The sequence below is a fragment of the Wolffia australiana genome, chromosome 7 (assembly GCF_029677425.1).
Source record: "Wolffia australiana isolate 7733 chromosome 7, ASM2967742v1".
NCBI classification, from domain to species: Eukaryota; Viridiplantae; Streptophyta; class Magnoliopsida; order Alismatales; family Araceae; genus Wolffia; species Wolffia australiana.
In genome coordinates, this window is record NC_135841.1 from 483,830 (window position 1) to 497,500 (window position 13,671).

The 13,671-nt window shown below is 41.0% G+C and overlaps 2 protein-coding genes across 2 annotated transcripts; one reads left to right on the top strand and one right to left on the bottom strand.

Moving 5' to 3' along the window:
• The first annotated feature begins 384 nt into the window (after window positions 1-384).
• On the top strand, window positions 385-1,250 carry LOC144706209 (Duplicated homeodomain-like superfamily protein). Its single transcript, XM_078579151.1, has 2 exons — window positions 385-845; window positions 957-1,250. Exons 1-2 carry the CDS (start codon window positions 544-546, stop codon window positions 1,138-1,140), a joined length of 486 nt encoding a protein of 161 aa, XP_078435277.1. The 5' UTR covers window positions 385-543; the 3' UTR covers window positions 1,141-1,250.
• On the bottom strand, window positions 1,189-9,148 carry SPY (Tetratricopeptide repeat (TPR)-like superfamily protein). The gene is made up of 18 exons (XM_078579150.1): window positions 8,692-9,148; window positions 8,178-8,606; window positions 7,928-8,089; window positions 7,656-7,831; window positions 7,489-7,564; window positions 7,045-7,173; window positions 6,815-6,934; window positions 6,646-6,714; window positions 6,481-6,562; window positions 5,658-5,752; window positions 4,989-5,053; window positions 4,388-4,586; window positions 4,117-4,311; window positions 3,662-3,756; window positions 3,400-3,535; window positions 3,103-3,320; window positions 1,667-1,794; window positions 1,189-1,597 (listed from the first exon to the last, which is right to left on the bottom strand). The coding sequence occupies exons 2-18, from the start codon at window positions 8,583-8,585 to the stop codon at window positions 1,350-1,352; spliced, it is 2,601 nt and encodes an 866-aa protein (XP_078435276.1). The 5' UTR covers window positions 8,586-8,606; window positions 8,692-9,148; the 3' UTR covers window positions 1,189-1,349.
• Between the last annotated feature and the right edge of the window lie 4,523 nt (window positions 9,149-13,671).

Sequence of the window (13,671 nt, forward strand, 5' to 3'; positions counted from 1 at the left end):
TTGGAGCATAGAAAACCGCGGATCCGGTCATCCAGAAAACGACAGTGCCAAAACGCGGCGCCGCGTTGCGTCGGCCCAAGTCTTGTCGTTTTCAGTTTGGGCCTATTGGGCCGTCAGCATTTCAACCCGTCATTTTCGGTCAATTTTTTAACATAATAAATTAATTAAATCACCGCGGTTTCACGCGCCGCCGCCTCCCCCGGACCGTCCACCAGCCTGCCGGCCGGGCCAACGGTATCGGTTAACGCCACGTCATCCACCCGCCATCTCGCTTATCCACACGCGCACGTACGAAAGAAAAAAACCCTCCCAAGCAGGGTGTACAAATCCAACAAAACTTATCTAAGGGGTTTTCCTATAATTTGGCATGTATTCCCCCAAATTAATAAATCGTTCGATTCCTTGCCCCCGACGCGTGTTCTGTCTGGTTCAGCTCGCCGAGGAAGACGAAGAAGACGACGAAGGAAGAAGAAGAAGAAGAACAACAACAAGGAAGAAGGCGAAGGAAGGAGCGAGGAGGAAGAGGAAGAAGGAAGGAAGAGGATGACGGGGGAGTGGAGCGAGGAGGAAAACGGAGTGTTCGAGGCGGCGCTGGTGGAATTCGGGGCGGGGAGGGCGGACAGATGGGAGAGAATAGCGGAGCTGGTGCCGGGGAAGAGCGCGTGGGAGGTGGAGCAGCAGTATCGCCGATTGGAGAGAGACGTGATGGACATCGAAGCCGGGATAATAGAGCCGCCTCGCTACGCCGACGACTACCGCGCCGCTTCCCCAATTCCCTTCTCCCCCGCCCGCTCCCGCCCCGAAGAGCGCAAGAAGGGCGTCCCCTGGTCCGAAGACGAGCACAAGTAACCCTCTCTTTCTCAATCGCTTCCCTCGATTCCGTCCATCATCATCTCTGATGATGATGATGATGATGATGGTGATGATGATGGTGATGGTGATGGTGTGGGATTTAGGAGGTTTTTGGAAGGGCTGGAAAAGTACGGGAAGGGGGACTGGAGGAGCATCTCGAGGAACGCGGTCGTGACTCGGACGCCGACGCAGGTCGCCAGCCATGCCCAGAAGTACTTCCTCCGCCTCAGCACCGACGGCAAGAAGGAGCGCCGCCGGAGCAGCATCCACGACGTCACCCGATCATAACCCCCATCCATCTCTCTCTCCTCATGCGTCCATCTCTCTCTCCCCGCATCCCCGGTCATCCACATTCTATTGAAAGAGAAACCATAATACTACAGGGTCATTTGCATCGACATCGGGTCGTCTTCATCCATCTCTCTCTCTTCATTCATATCGCCAAGCTCGAATCGCTAGAATCTAGAGAGAGAGAAATGCAGAAAAGATGAACATGATCATGCGGCATGGTCGGGGTCGTTGAGCTCGAGAGAGCGAGTCGGGTCACCGCGGCAGTAGCGCCGCCAGAGACGGCGGAAGGTGACCTGAAGCCCGGCGGTGAACTTAGCGCCGTCGCAGACGGGAGAGTTGAGCATGCGGTCGCGGAGGCCCGAGCGGAGCTCCGACAGAGACGCCACGTCGGACGCCAGCTGGATGGCCACCTGGACGTACTCGTCCTCCGTGCGCGCCACGAGGCTCTCCAGGCCTGGAAAGTCAACACAGGGGAGTCAATGGAGAGTCGGTCAACGGGATAAGTCAACGCGGGAAGTCAAACCGAGGTTGGAGAGGAGGCTGACGCCGACGTTGTGGGCGTGGACGGCGCCGGACATGGTGACGCAGGGAACGCCCATGTACAGCGACTCGCACGTCGTCGTCGTGCCCGCGTACGGGAACGTGTCCAGGCTGAGAGATACACATACCCCGCATCATGATGAGAGAGAGATCCATGCATTGATCGATGGATGGATGGAGGGAAGCATGCTTGGACGTATGGATGGATGGATGGAAGCATGCTTGGACGTATGGATGGATGGATGGAAGCATGCTTGGATGTATGGATGGATGAATGGATGCATGGATGGATTTATGGATGGATATATGGATGCATGGATGAATGGAAGCGTGGATGGATGCATGGACGGATGAATGGATGCATGGATGGATGTATGGATGGATATATGGATGCATGGATGAACGGATGGATGCATGGATGGACGGATGAATGGAAGCGTGGATGGATGCATGGATGGAGGAATGGATGAATGGATGCATGAACGGATGGATGCATGCATGGATGGATAGATGGATGAATGGATGCACGAATGCATGGATGGATGGATGGATGGATGGATGCACCAAGAGTGGAAGAGAGAGAGAGTGAGAAAAGGAAAGAGAGAGAGTGCAAAGAGTGGAAGAGTGAGAAAAGGAAAGAGAGAGAGTGCAAAGAGTGGAAGAGTGAGAAAAGTAAAGAGAGAGAGAGTGAAAAGAGTGGAAAAGTGAGAAAAGGAAAGAGAGAGAGAGTGAATAGAGTGGAAGAGTAAGCAAACAAGATAGAGTGAGAAGAGTGGGGAAGAGTAAGAAAATAAGAGAAAGTGAAAAGAGTGGATGAGTAAGAAAACAAGAGAGAGTGAACATAGTGGGAAGAGTAAGAAAATAAGAGAAAGAGTGAAAAGAGTGGATGCGTAAGAAAACAAGAGAGAGTGAAAAGAGCAAGAAAATAAGGGAAAGAAAGAGAGTGAGGGAGAGAGATGGACCTGATATCCATCAGTGACACATAGATATAGTGCTTGTATCTAATGCATGTATATAGAAAGAGAAGAGAGAGAGAGAGAGAGAGAGAGAGATGGACCTGATATCCATCAGTGACACATAGATATAGTGCTTGTATCTAATGCATGTATATAGAAAGAGAAGGGAGAGAGAGAGAGAGATGGACCTGATATCCATCAGAGACACATAGATATAATGCTTGTATCTAATGCATGTATATAGAAAGAGAAGGGAGAGAGAGAGAGAGATGGACCTGATATCCATCAGAGACACATAGATATAATGCTTGTATCTAATGCATGTATATAGAAAGAGAAGAGAGAGAGAGAGAGAGAGAGAGAGAGAGATGGACCTGATATCCATCAGAGTCACATAGATATAATGCTTGTATCTAATGCATGTATATAGAAAGAGAAGGGAGAGAGAGAGAGAGAGATGGACCTGATATCCATGAGAGAGTAGGCCTGCATGTGGTCGTGGTTGAGGAGGATAAGGGGAAGAAGGTCAACACGGAGCGGCTCCAGGCCCAATGTCTCCAGAGAGGTCAGAAATCGCTGCCTCACGCTCTCGCAGCAGAACGGCTTGCACTTCACCATCAACCTCGAGTTCGGCACCGCGTTCAATATCTTCGCCCACACTCCCAGCACCTTCGGCGTTATCTGCAAAAACACCCCAATTCTCAACTTAGTTTCTATTTTTCATATATTTGTTTTTCATAATTTCTATAATGGATTGGACCTTGGCCAGATTGTTGAAGCTGCCGAAGGTGACGAACCCGTTTGCAGCCGCCGGAGTCGGCGCGACCGGGCCGGCTTCGAGGGATGGCGAGTAGCATAGGAAGCACCCGGGGAGCCTTACCAGTTCTTCCAAATGCCTGCAGTAAGAAAAAAAATTGCATTTTTTGCAGAAAATAAGGAAGAACTGCAGTAACCTGTAATCAACCTGCATATATATAAAGAAAATGTAGATTAACAAGGAACAGGAGAGGAACTGGGCTCACTTTTGCTGCGTGTCGGGAGGATCCGCAAGAGCATCGGTGAATCTGTAATCTACGGTCGGCAGGCCAGTTGTGTTCGGGTATCCAATCCACGTCGCCTGCCCGACAGATTTTAGGTAATTATACATTTTTAAAAAACTATCTTAGACGTTGTTGATGATCCCAGATGACATTATATTTCCAACAGCGAGAAATTCGTCCTTAGAATCTTAAGGGGATTCGCGCGCATGCATTATCACTTATTGAAAATTTATATCGCCAAACTTATAACTTTAGGAAAACGTTTGGAAAGTTCAAAGATAGATAAAATTATGACTTTTAAAAAATTTAGGCCAGATTTTACAAAGTTTAAAATAAGGTCGACGGGTTCAGTTAAAGCTTTACCAGAAGAGTACAGGTTACCGGTTAAACAATGATCATAATTTTTTTGAAAAAAATAATATTTTTCACAAAGATACCTGAATGGGGGCGGGCCTGCAAGCCAGAACCCCCAGCTTGTTGTTGGCCGTGTGTCCAGTTAGTTCCACAAGTATGTCGATCTTGTCTTCTCTAACCATCTCAGCCACCTTCTTCTCGTCCATGCCGTATATATCTCTCCATACCCCTCCTTTTTTAAGAACCCTATCTCGGAATCTAAACGTTTTCGCATCAGACTGAAAAGAAAGACGAGAAATTTAAAATTGTCGCCACTTCATCGCGGAAAATACAAGCCTAGGTGAAAAGCTGGACCTTCACAACAGCTGAATAAACGACAACTTTATAATTGGCGTAATCGTGATAAACAAGCGGCGCTTCGATGAAATATGAAACTGAATGAGTGAAATAATCAGGAGACACGTATCCAATGACAAGCGGGCGATCAACTTCCTTTGTATTTTCCCAAGTCGTATACTGGGAATATAACTTCATGAAACGTTCACCCCATTCCCTGAAGTTAAATCATGACAACTGTAAATCCTTCATATCCAACATATGCACCAAAGTAAGGTAAAATGATGTATTCCACTCTATATCTAGTTTTAATGTGAGCCAGAAAACCTTTCTCACGCTAAATCAGTCTTGCAAGTTCTTTCTCGAACTAACACGAGGGGCCATCGAACCAGATGAGACAAGTCAAAAGATTTAAAATAACTATTTACGATCCAATATGAACTCAAGTAATCAGTTTCAAGAAACATTTTTTGAAACCATAAATTTGCGCCGATTACAATACAGTGCAGTATCAATGAGGGGTTATGTATGACGACAAGTTGGGCAGTATCATAAGACCAACAACGGCATATTCTTTAAAAAATAAAAATCATAATGGAAAGATAAAAGTCATTCTTACTTGTGTGCCTTGTAAAGCGTGTCATCATCACCTTCATTGATGTAGTTCATCGCCAGCAAACGATTCTGTCAGGACCAGAGAGAAAAATCAAAACCATATTTTATTTTTCTTAAACCATATTTTATTTTCAATGATAATCCAGAAAAAAACTCAAGAAAACTTTCGAAGAAAACCAGAAATTTCCATTTAAAAAAGTCTAGAAACTAGATCCTCAATCATTTTTTATCATGAATCATCTTCAAAGGCACAAAATGACTTGCGCTTAAACATTAGAGGGCAGAACACGGCCTGGTATGGTTTCTCAACAAAAAGTTATGTACAAGAGTCGGAGTTTTATTTAATAACAGTACCTTTCTAAATTTAGGAACTGGGCAAAAGATATGTAGAGTCCATATTTTATACCAGCCTCATGGCACCTCCCTTTGTGATCACAGCATCTTGTGAATCGAATAAATCAACGCTTCATGATTACATTAACAACCGAAAACACGTTTTGAAAACATATTACTAATTCTCAATAAATAACGGTCACAAATAAGTACGTCAGATTCCTAAATAAACCCAGAAAATCAGGTACCCGAAATAAATATTAAAGATAAACGTCTTTGGCTTTGGTTGACATGATGGATGAGAAAAAACAAGCAAGAAGAAACAATACCGCGACAATACCTGACCAGCATTACGAGAATCAGGATCTATTTGAAGACACTTTTCGTATGCTTCAATTGCCAGAGTAATGTTCCCCGCATCCCTGTACAATACCCCTGCAAAAACCGAAAAAAATATAATAACATGAGGGAAAAAATTTCAAGTCCACAAAAGTAAGTTCAAAAGAATTTAAACTGCTCGTGTTTATAGCATCGCTTAACGTTCTTTATCAGACATAAATTTGAATTTGTACCCTATTTTGGTTTTCTCATAATAATACTGGATCTCGTGCACAATAACTGACGACTGAATTCAAATTGGTTTGCTCGTGTGCTATCTTCCCTCCAGAATTATGAACTAGAGCTCGACTGATTGCCAGGTCGCACAGTATCAGACCTCTCCTACCTAAGATGAATTTCACAAGGTCCAGGGGTCAGGATCCATTTGAAAAAATACCACTGATCGATCAGATCAACACTCTGGTTGATCATGATCAGGATGTTCTGATTGATTGAACCAGACCGATCAGGTCAAGATCAATCAAAAATTTTGACCAGGAACAGACCGATCCAATTGTGATTCTTCATTTTCGTTGATTAATTGACGAAAAGAACTTAAATTGAAGCCCTCTTGCAGTTCTCCGATGATGTGCGTCAGCAAGGGACTAAAAGAAAGAATCGCACCAGACGCTCAGAAATCCAAACAGAAGAAGAGAACACAAGAAGAACATGTCAAAGAAAACAGCAGGGGCCATCATACTAGATCTCCTAGTCTCTTGAGGGCCAGATAATTGCAATCAAGATAAGAAACTGTTCCAAGCAAAATCGGAAAAACCCGCAGTTACCTAAGTTATTATAAGCTTCGCCATATGAAGGATTTGCAAGAATCGCCTTCTCAATCATGCAAGCAGCCGCATCCATTTTACCCTGCAGATACAATTCAGGAAAAATATGTTCAGTCCAGGAAATAATAGTTTCAGAGAGTACTACATTCGAGGATCATCATTAACCTGAACTGTATACACAACGCCGAGATTATTCAGTGACTGAGAAAAGTTTGGCTTGATAGACAGCGCCATCTAACACCACGAAGCAGAAGAGAATAACAGCGGATTATGACAGAGGAATTGAGGGAAAAGATTCAAATCGGACTTAGTACACTTTGACAGAAACCCCCACCTGATAGCACTCCACAGCTTTGTCAAGATTATCTCTATCCTTGTATATCACTCCTAAATTGTTGCAAGCTTCCGCACAATGAGGGTTGAAGTGCAGTGCAAGCTCATAAAACACTATTGCCTTCAAAAAAATGTTTGATCTCAGATTTCAGGAAAGTAAGAAATCGCATCCCAAAAGACTAAACTCGGCAATTAAATCAGATGGGTACGATTAAAATTCATTATACATACCATATCAAACTTCAACATCTCCCCATATGCAACCCCGAGGTTATACATGGCATCAGCATAGCGCCAGTTGTAAAACAAAGCTTTCTTATAGTATGCAATCCCTTGATCAATATCACCCTCCAGTTTTACCTGCACGGAATAGAAAAAAAGAAGAAAAAGCTGCATGAAGAGAAGCTATTGGTTCGATGCCATTAACCTAGCAAAGAAAATTATGAGTGTCGACATGACAACACATTTATTTGTTTATTTATGGGATGAAAGAAGAACAACAAAAGAAAAATAGAAGAAAGAAGAGGGAGAACGAGAGACGAGAAGAGATGGCGCGTTAACTGTCCTTGAATTTGAATCAGATAATAATTAAGTAGATAATCAAAGGAGTAAACTTTCTCCATAGTAGATAAAGAAATGAGCTAGTGTAAGAAGATAAAAAAGGAAGAACAATACCTTCGTTCCCAAGTCCGTCAAAGCTATCGCCATGTTATTTTTAGCGATCTCAAAATTTGGTGATATAGCCAGACACCTGCAAAAATTTAAAACTTCGTCAAGATAATCACAGCGGACTATAAATTCTGAAATTACACGGCAAAAAATATGAAACATAACAGTTGAACCTCTCATAACAAGCGATGGCCACTTCCAAATCCCCACGATTTTTGTAAATAACCCCCATGTTGCAATAGGCTTCAGCATACATCGGCCTCTCTAAAGCTGCCTTCTCGTAGCAGCTAAGGGCCATGTCATAGAGCATCATCTCAGAGTACACTACCCCGAGATTGTAATACGCCGGCTGCATTGCCAAAAAATTAAAAAAATTAAGAAAAGAAATCAAGAAATGCACAATCGAAAAGGAAAAATCAAGAAAAGAACTGCAATTTGGAGTTACAGCATAGTGACTGTCAATCTTCAAAGCCTCCAAGTACTTTTGGATCCCTTCCTGGGTATTACCAGCAAGCTTTAAACTCGTCCCAATGTCTGTCTGCACAATGGCCAGCGCTTCAGCGGCAGGCTTATAGGAGGAGTCTGCCTTTAAAGCCTTCTGAAACGACTGCGCCAGAAATTTTCTCCCACAAATTACAATTTAAATCTGAAAAAAGGCAAATTAAGAAATGCAAAACTGATCAATCAAAAACTACCTCAGCAGCCTCCACAAGGCGACCTTCATCCTTGTATAGAACGCCACGATGAGTTAGAGCGCATGCATTTTCTGGGTCCAGCTTGATAGCTTCAGCGAAGCAATCGGCAGCTTGGCGCGATGAATTCTGAACTTGAAGGCAGATTCCTTTGCCTATGTAGGCTTCAGCATTCGTCTTATCCTTGGCAATAACGCTATCATAAAGAGTAAGAGCATCCACGAACTTGTTTCTACTTTTGAGGACATTGGCATAGGCCAGAACATTCTTCGCATCCAGAGACGTCAGCCCCGGCAGTTGAATCGCCACATCCCCGCCATTGGTGAATTTGGGCGCCTTCAAACTCTCATTTTCCGGGGCAATCGATTCATTTTCCCTCTCCTTTCTAACTTCAGGGTCGGTCCAGGCCATCCGTCAAGAACTCAATCAAACCTACATGAGAAAATAAGAAAGAAAATTCAAGAACAAGTAGGGAAATACCTCGAAAGAGAGAAGATTTGGTTAGTCTGGAGCTTACAATGGAGATGGGGCCTGTTGGGCACGGCAGACCATGGCAGGGGGGTCCTATGCCAAAAGGGTTTTTCCAATCATTCCAAAATAGAGCGAGTTTGAGAAGCGGGTCTCGGCTATGGAAGCAAAAAAACCCATATAATAGGGGAAGAGATGAACTCGGATTGAGGAAGAGAGAAGAAGGCCGGTAGAGAGAGGTTGAAGGAGAGTGAACAGAAGACGACTTCTGCTGGCCCCCCTCTCCTCTACCCTTCGAAAGCTCCCTCCTTGAGCGCCTCTACTCTAATCCTTTCTCTCTCTTCCAGTCCAAAGCACCTCTCTCTCTCTCTCTCTCTCTCTCTCTCTCTCTCTCTCTCTCTCTCTCTCTCTCTCTCTCTCTCTCTCTCTCTCTCTCTCTCTCTCTCTCTCTCTCTCTCTCTCTCTCTCTCTCTCTCTTCTTCTCTCTTCCCTCTCTTCTTCTCCCTTCAAGGCGTTCATCCCGCCCTTGAAATACCGCTTGTCTGGAATGAAAGGCCAAGGCAAAGGGCGTGTGTGACTGTGTCTAGTGGGCCATTCAATTAGTTTCCTAGGTTTTCATGGTTTGGATGGGTGGAGCAGCTCATCAGTCATGACAGAATTTCATTAATGATGATTAATGAAATTGATGAGTCATTCTGTGGACATTATTCATTCGTTGTCAATACATATTAGTGTGGGTGCCAGTAAAAATTAGTGTTGCTTCAACACATCTAATAGAGATGCAACGCTTGTCGGTAGGATGGTCCTGGTCCCGTCCCGGTTTTTGGCAAGGACCTAAACCTTACCTACAGTTCTTTCTTGTTTTGGGTCCGGCCTTGGTCCAGTCCTGTTGACTAGTGAAATTCAAAGAAAATTGGCATGGTTTATCTCTACAAGGAACTGCGTATTTACATATAACTCTATGAGATCCATCTTTAAAATAAAATCATCCCAGTTAGATGCTGCTTCCTACACTGAGATGACTTCACTCAATCATCTCACCAAACATATCATTTCTTTAGCTCACATTGATGTTACAAGCTGCAAGAAACACAAACACATCAAAGATAAAAATGCAAAATGGAAAAAGATATTTGATAATCACAAATAACATGTTTTTTAGTAGTAATTTCATGTATTTCATTTGCATATTTTCGTTTTAATGATCACAAGTGCATGTTATTATAGCTTGAAATGATTTATTACAACATATAGAACAAGGTTATGATTTTTCTTGATTTTATGGAATTCTAACATGATTTTTTTTACATTAACTTCGTAGATAAAATAATTTATGACATTAAAAATTTTGGGTTATGTTATATTTTATGGAATTTTGTGACATTAAATTCACAGAGAATAAGTTTCTAAGTTTGAATTTATCTTCCAAATTTGAATTTGAATTTTTTTTATTACTTTTTCGAGCCTTCCTAAAATGTCGCGTCACTCTGGCAATCCACCACACAGATCTGTTGGGAGAGAAAAATCAGAGAACATAGAAAATTGGATGGTTTAGATTACTCCAAATTCAAACGATGATATATAGATCTCCATAACGATTTTCTGACTATAATTTTTAGGGTAGTTCCATATTTACCTCTATCAGCCATCACATTTGATCTATAAATAGACCTTGCAATCCTTGTAAAAAGGCACCCATGGATTTTATTCCTAATTAATATTGGTGGAATTATTTCGTTGTGGAAAATATTACTTGGGTCCATTATTGCTTTCTAAGAGAAAATGATTTAAGAGGAATGTTGTTACAATTGAGAGTGGTGAAGAAAAAGTACCACTCAACCCATTGGGCATATGATGAGGTTAGTGTATTCTTCCACATATTTTACTTGTCTTCCTCAGTTTTCCTAGGTTATCATCATTGGTAGACTAGGTTTTCATCATCATGCATTCTTTTGACAAACTATGGTACTTGTCGATGTGTATCTGTCTCATCTATGTCGCCACCAACAACGGTAAAATTTTCATCTCTCGATCCACTATTGTTTCTCATCCTATATATACTATCATTTCTATGCATCCCATATGTGATATTTCGTTCATCCATCCCATGTCACTCACACCGCCATTACCGACCATTGCCCGATACTGCCAAAGTGCGGGTTAGGTATTTAATTTGGATTTCTCATTAGGAAATCCTAAGTAACTTTATAGAATTAACTATGAAAATATTTTCTCTGATTCTTAGAATAATTCTGATTTATTTTATTTTTTTATTTCACTTTAGGTTCAGTTCCTCAAATAAATATAAAAGTAGTATAAAAATTAACTCGTTCAATATTTGCTCCATGTGGATTTGACACATCTAATCATTGGCTACCATTTGCACATGTGAAAATTTAAACTAAAGAGAATAACAACACAATTATTGCATGTTGTCCTCGTCATTAGACTGCATCACAACACATGTACATGTGTAGTAAAAGAGGTACGTGGGATCTATTGAAAAAATATATATTTTCTATTGGTCTCACATTTTAAGGTCCAAAGTAATTGTAAATGACGTTTAAAAAGTGTTCGGTAGCCATTTTCCCCTGCCAATGATGGGTTGATTCCAATCATTTGTCATATCCAATGATTGACCAAAACAAACCATTGGCTGCAATCCGAATGAATTTGATTGAGATACACAACATAGAGGATGAAATCATAAAAATGAATTTAAATTCCTGAAATAAATCTCAAAAAATTTATAAATTATATTCTCGATGAATTTAATGTTGGTTTATGTGCCTTGGTTCGTCCATGGAACGTTCCATGGATGCGAAAGCGTGTCAATCGATTCAAAATCGATCTTTAAAACAAAACATTTAAATTACCTTTTGGCGAACTCGTTCCACCATTGACTTTGCAGCTCCGAGATCGTTCTGAAGTCGTTCACACGTCCGGCCTCTAGAAGTATCCACGCGATCACTCGGTGCTTAGATCTCCACGTCTTCTTCTTCAACTCTTCTTGAAAATCTTGAAAATTTCCTCGCCATGAAGACACTCTTCCTTGGATGAGTGGATAAGAGAGTGAAGAAAGGGAGGGGCTCTCAAATCAGGCCTGCATGGCTACTCAAAATGAGACCCCTTTCCCTCTTTATATTTCAATAAAAGTTTTTCTCAAAAACCCTCCAAAGTAAAATATATCCACCAATGCCCTTAGGATCTTATGAGTGTGACCCTCTAGGCCCATGTATCATTCTAGTTAATAACTTTAATGGCCCAATAACATTTATTGACCAACCTTATTAATTAACTATATCAACATATATATTAATTAAATAATGATCGATTTAACCCAATCGATAGGTTAAGTATCCAGCCCTTGAAGTGCCAAGCTACACCTCGTGTTCTAGAAGATACCGAGAGTAGTCTCAAACTCTCTCATGGAACCTTTACTGTCATCGATTACCGTATATGTATAATCTATCATCTGCGCGAGAATCTCGAACAACTTAGGGGATGGTTTATCATCAAACCCTAATCTGTCATTTGATTAGTACTGATGCGTAATGGGGATCATTGGAGAACGCCTTCTCAAATGTCCTCACTACCCTGGCTAGGGATTTTTCTGCCTCGCCCTCCTTGAGTCAATCTACTCTTATACCGGGGGTGGATGATCCCATCTTGACCACTCAATCATCTCTTTAAACTTCTTACTACATCCGATCTATAACTTATTTGAATCACATGATTAGAGGCTCGTAAGTCATAGTCGAAACGTAGTCCTCCACTCACAAGATTTCCTTGGTGTCTCAGGCGAGTGGATCACTTATACAACTATGACTTGAATCAACCTGATTGATGTTTAGGTATTATACCATTTAGGAATTTGTACGGATCAATTCAGTGAACTCTTTCTCCAAAGAGCACCCACTATCTGTCCTTAGTGTCGCCACACTAATAGCTACATGATCAACTATACTTGTCGTATTAAGTATGATCAGCTAGTTCTATTCTATCCAGATAATTTGATGTTTGTCTCGACTATCCATCGAATATGAATATTTAGAATATATGTTTAAAGACTAGTGATCACAATATTATGATCTCATCATAATTCACTAAGTCATTGCATGCATTCATGGACTTCATTATAAACATCACACGGAATAGTAATGAACGGAAATATTTTATTCAACAAACTTAAATAAACATGGTAGTGTGATTGGCTTGACGGCCACATAATATCCATCATTTAACAGCATGAAATAACATAATTTTGGGAAAATCAAAATATCATTCAAACAATATAACAAAACCCTTCAAATATTGAAAAAATCATAACTACATTTAATGAATCAAAAAATTTATTTTTCTTTATGATTTCATGTCATATAATTGTTTTTAAACACTTCAAAATTTTTGTAATTAGTTTTTTTCTAAAACTAAACTAAGTAATTTTTTTATTAAAATTTTGAATATTCAGAAATCAATTTCTAATAGTAAATAAATTTTGGATTCCTGATACAAGGTTGGGATGACAATGTGACGTAACGGGGTTCATTTCCTTGAAAGGTTGTGGTGTCATTCCTGGTTGTGGACAAGGGGTGTGTGACCACCATTATCTGAAAATAATGTAACAATAGTATTCAACAGGGGAGCATGAGGAATATTTTGATGACTTAAAGGAGTCAGCTTGGATTTTTTTTTTAAGGAGAGAAGTATCTAATAACTCATATTGATCCATCCTTAAAATAGTCTCGGATGATCCAAAAGGAGTTTGGGATGAAATTACAAGGGTAGCTTTTCATGTCTCATCCATCTATCTATACCCTTGAATATATAAAAAGATACCTATGTCCATGTAAATGATCACATTGAAATTTATCCATCAAGTTTTCTAGTAAAACTATTGATATTACTTAGAATGCAAAAGAGAAATGGAAGGGCTCTCTCCTTAATACAAACTGCCTTGATCGTGATTATGGATCTATGGTGACTTCCTTTTAATTTTTTTAATCATATTCTAACTAAAACACATTCA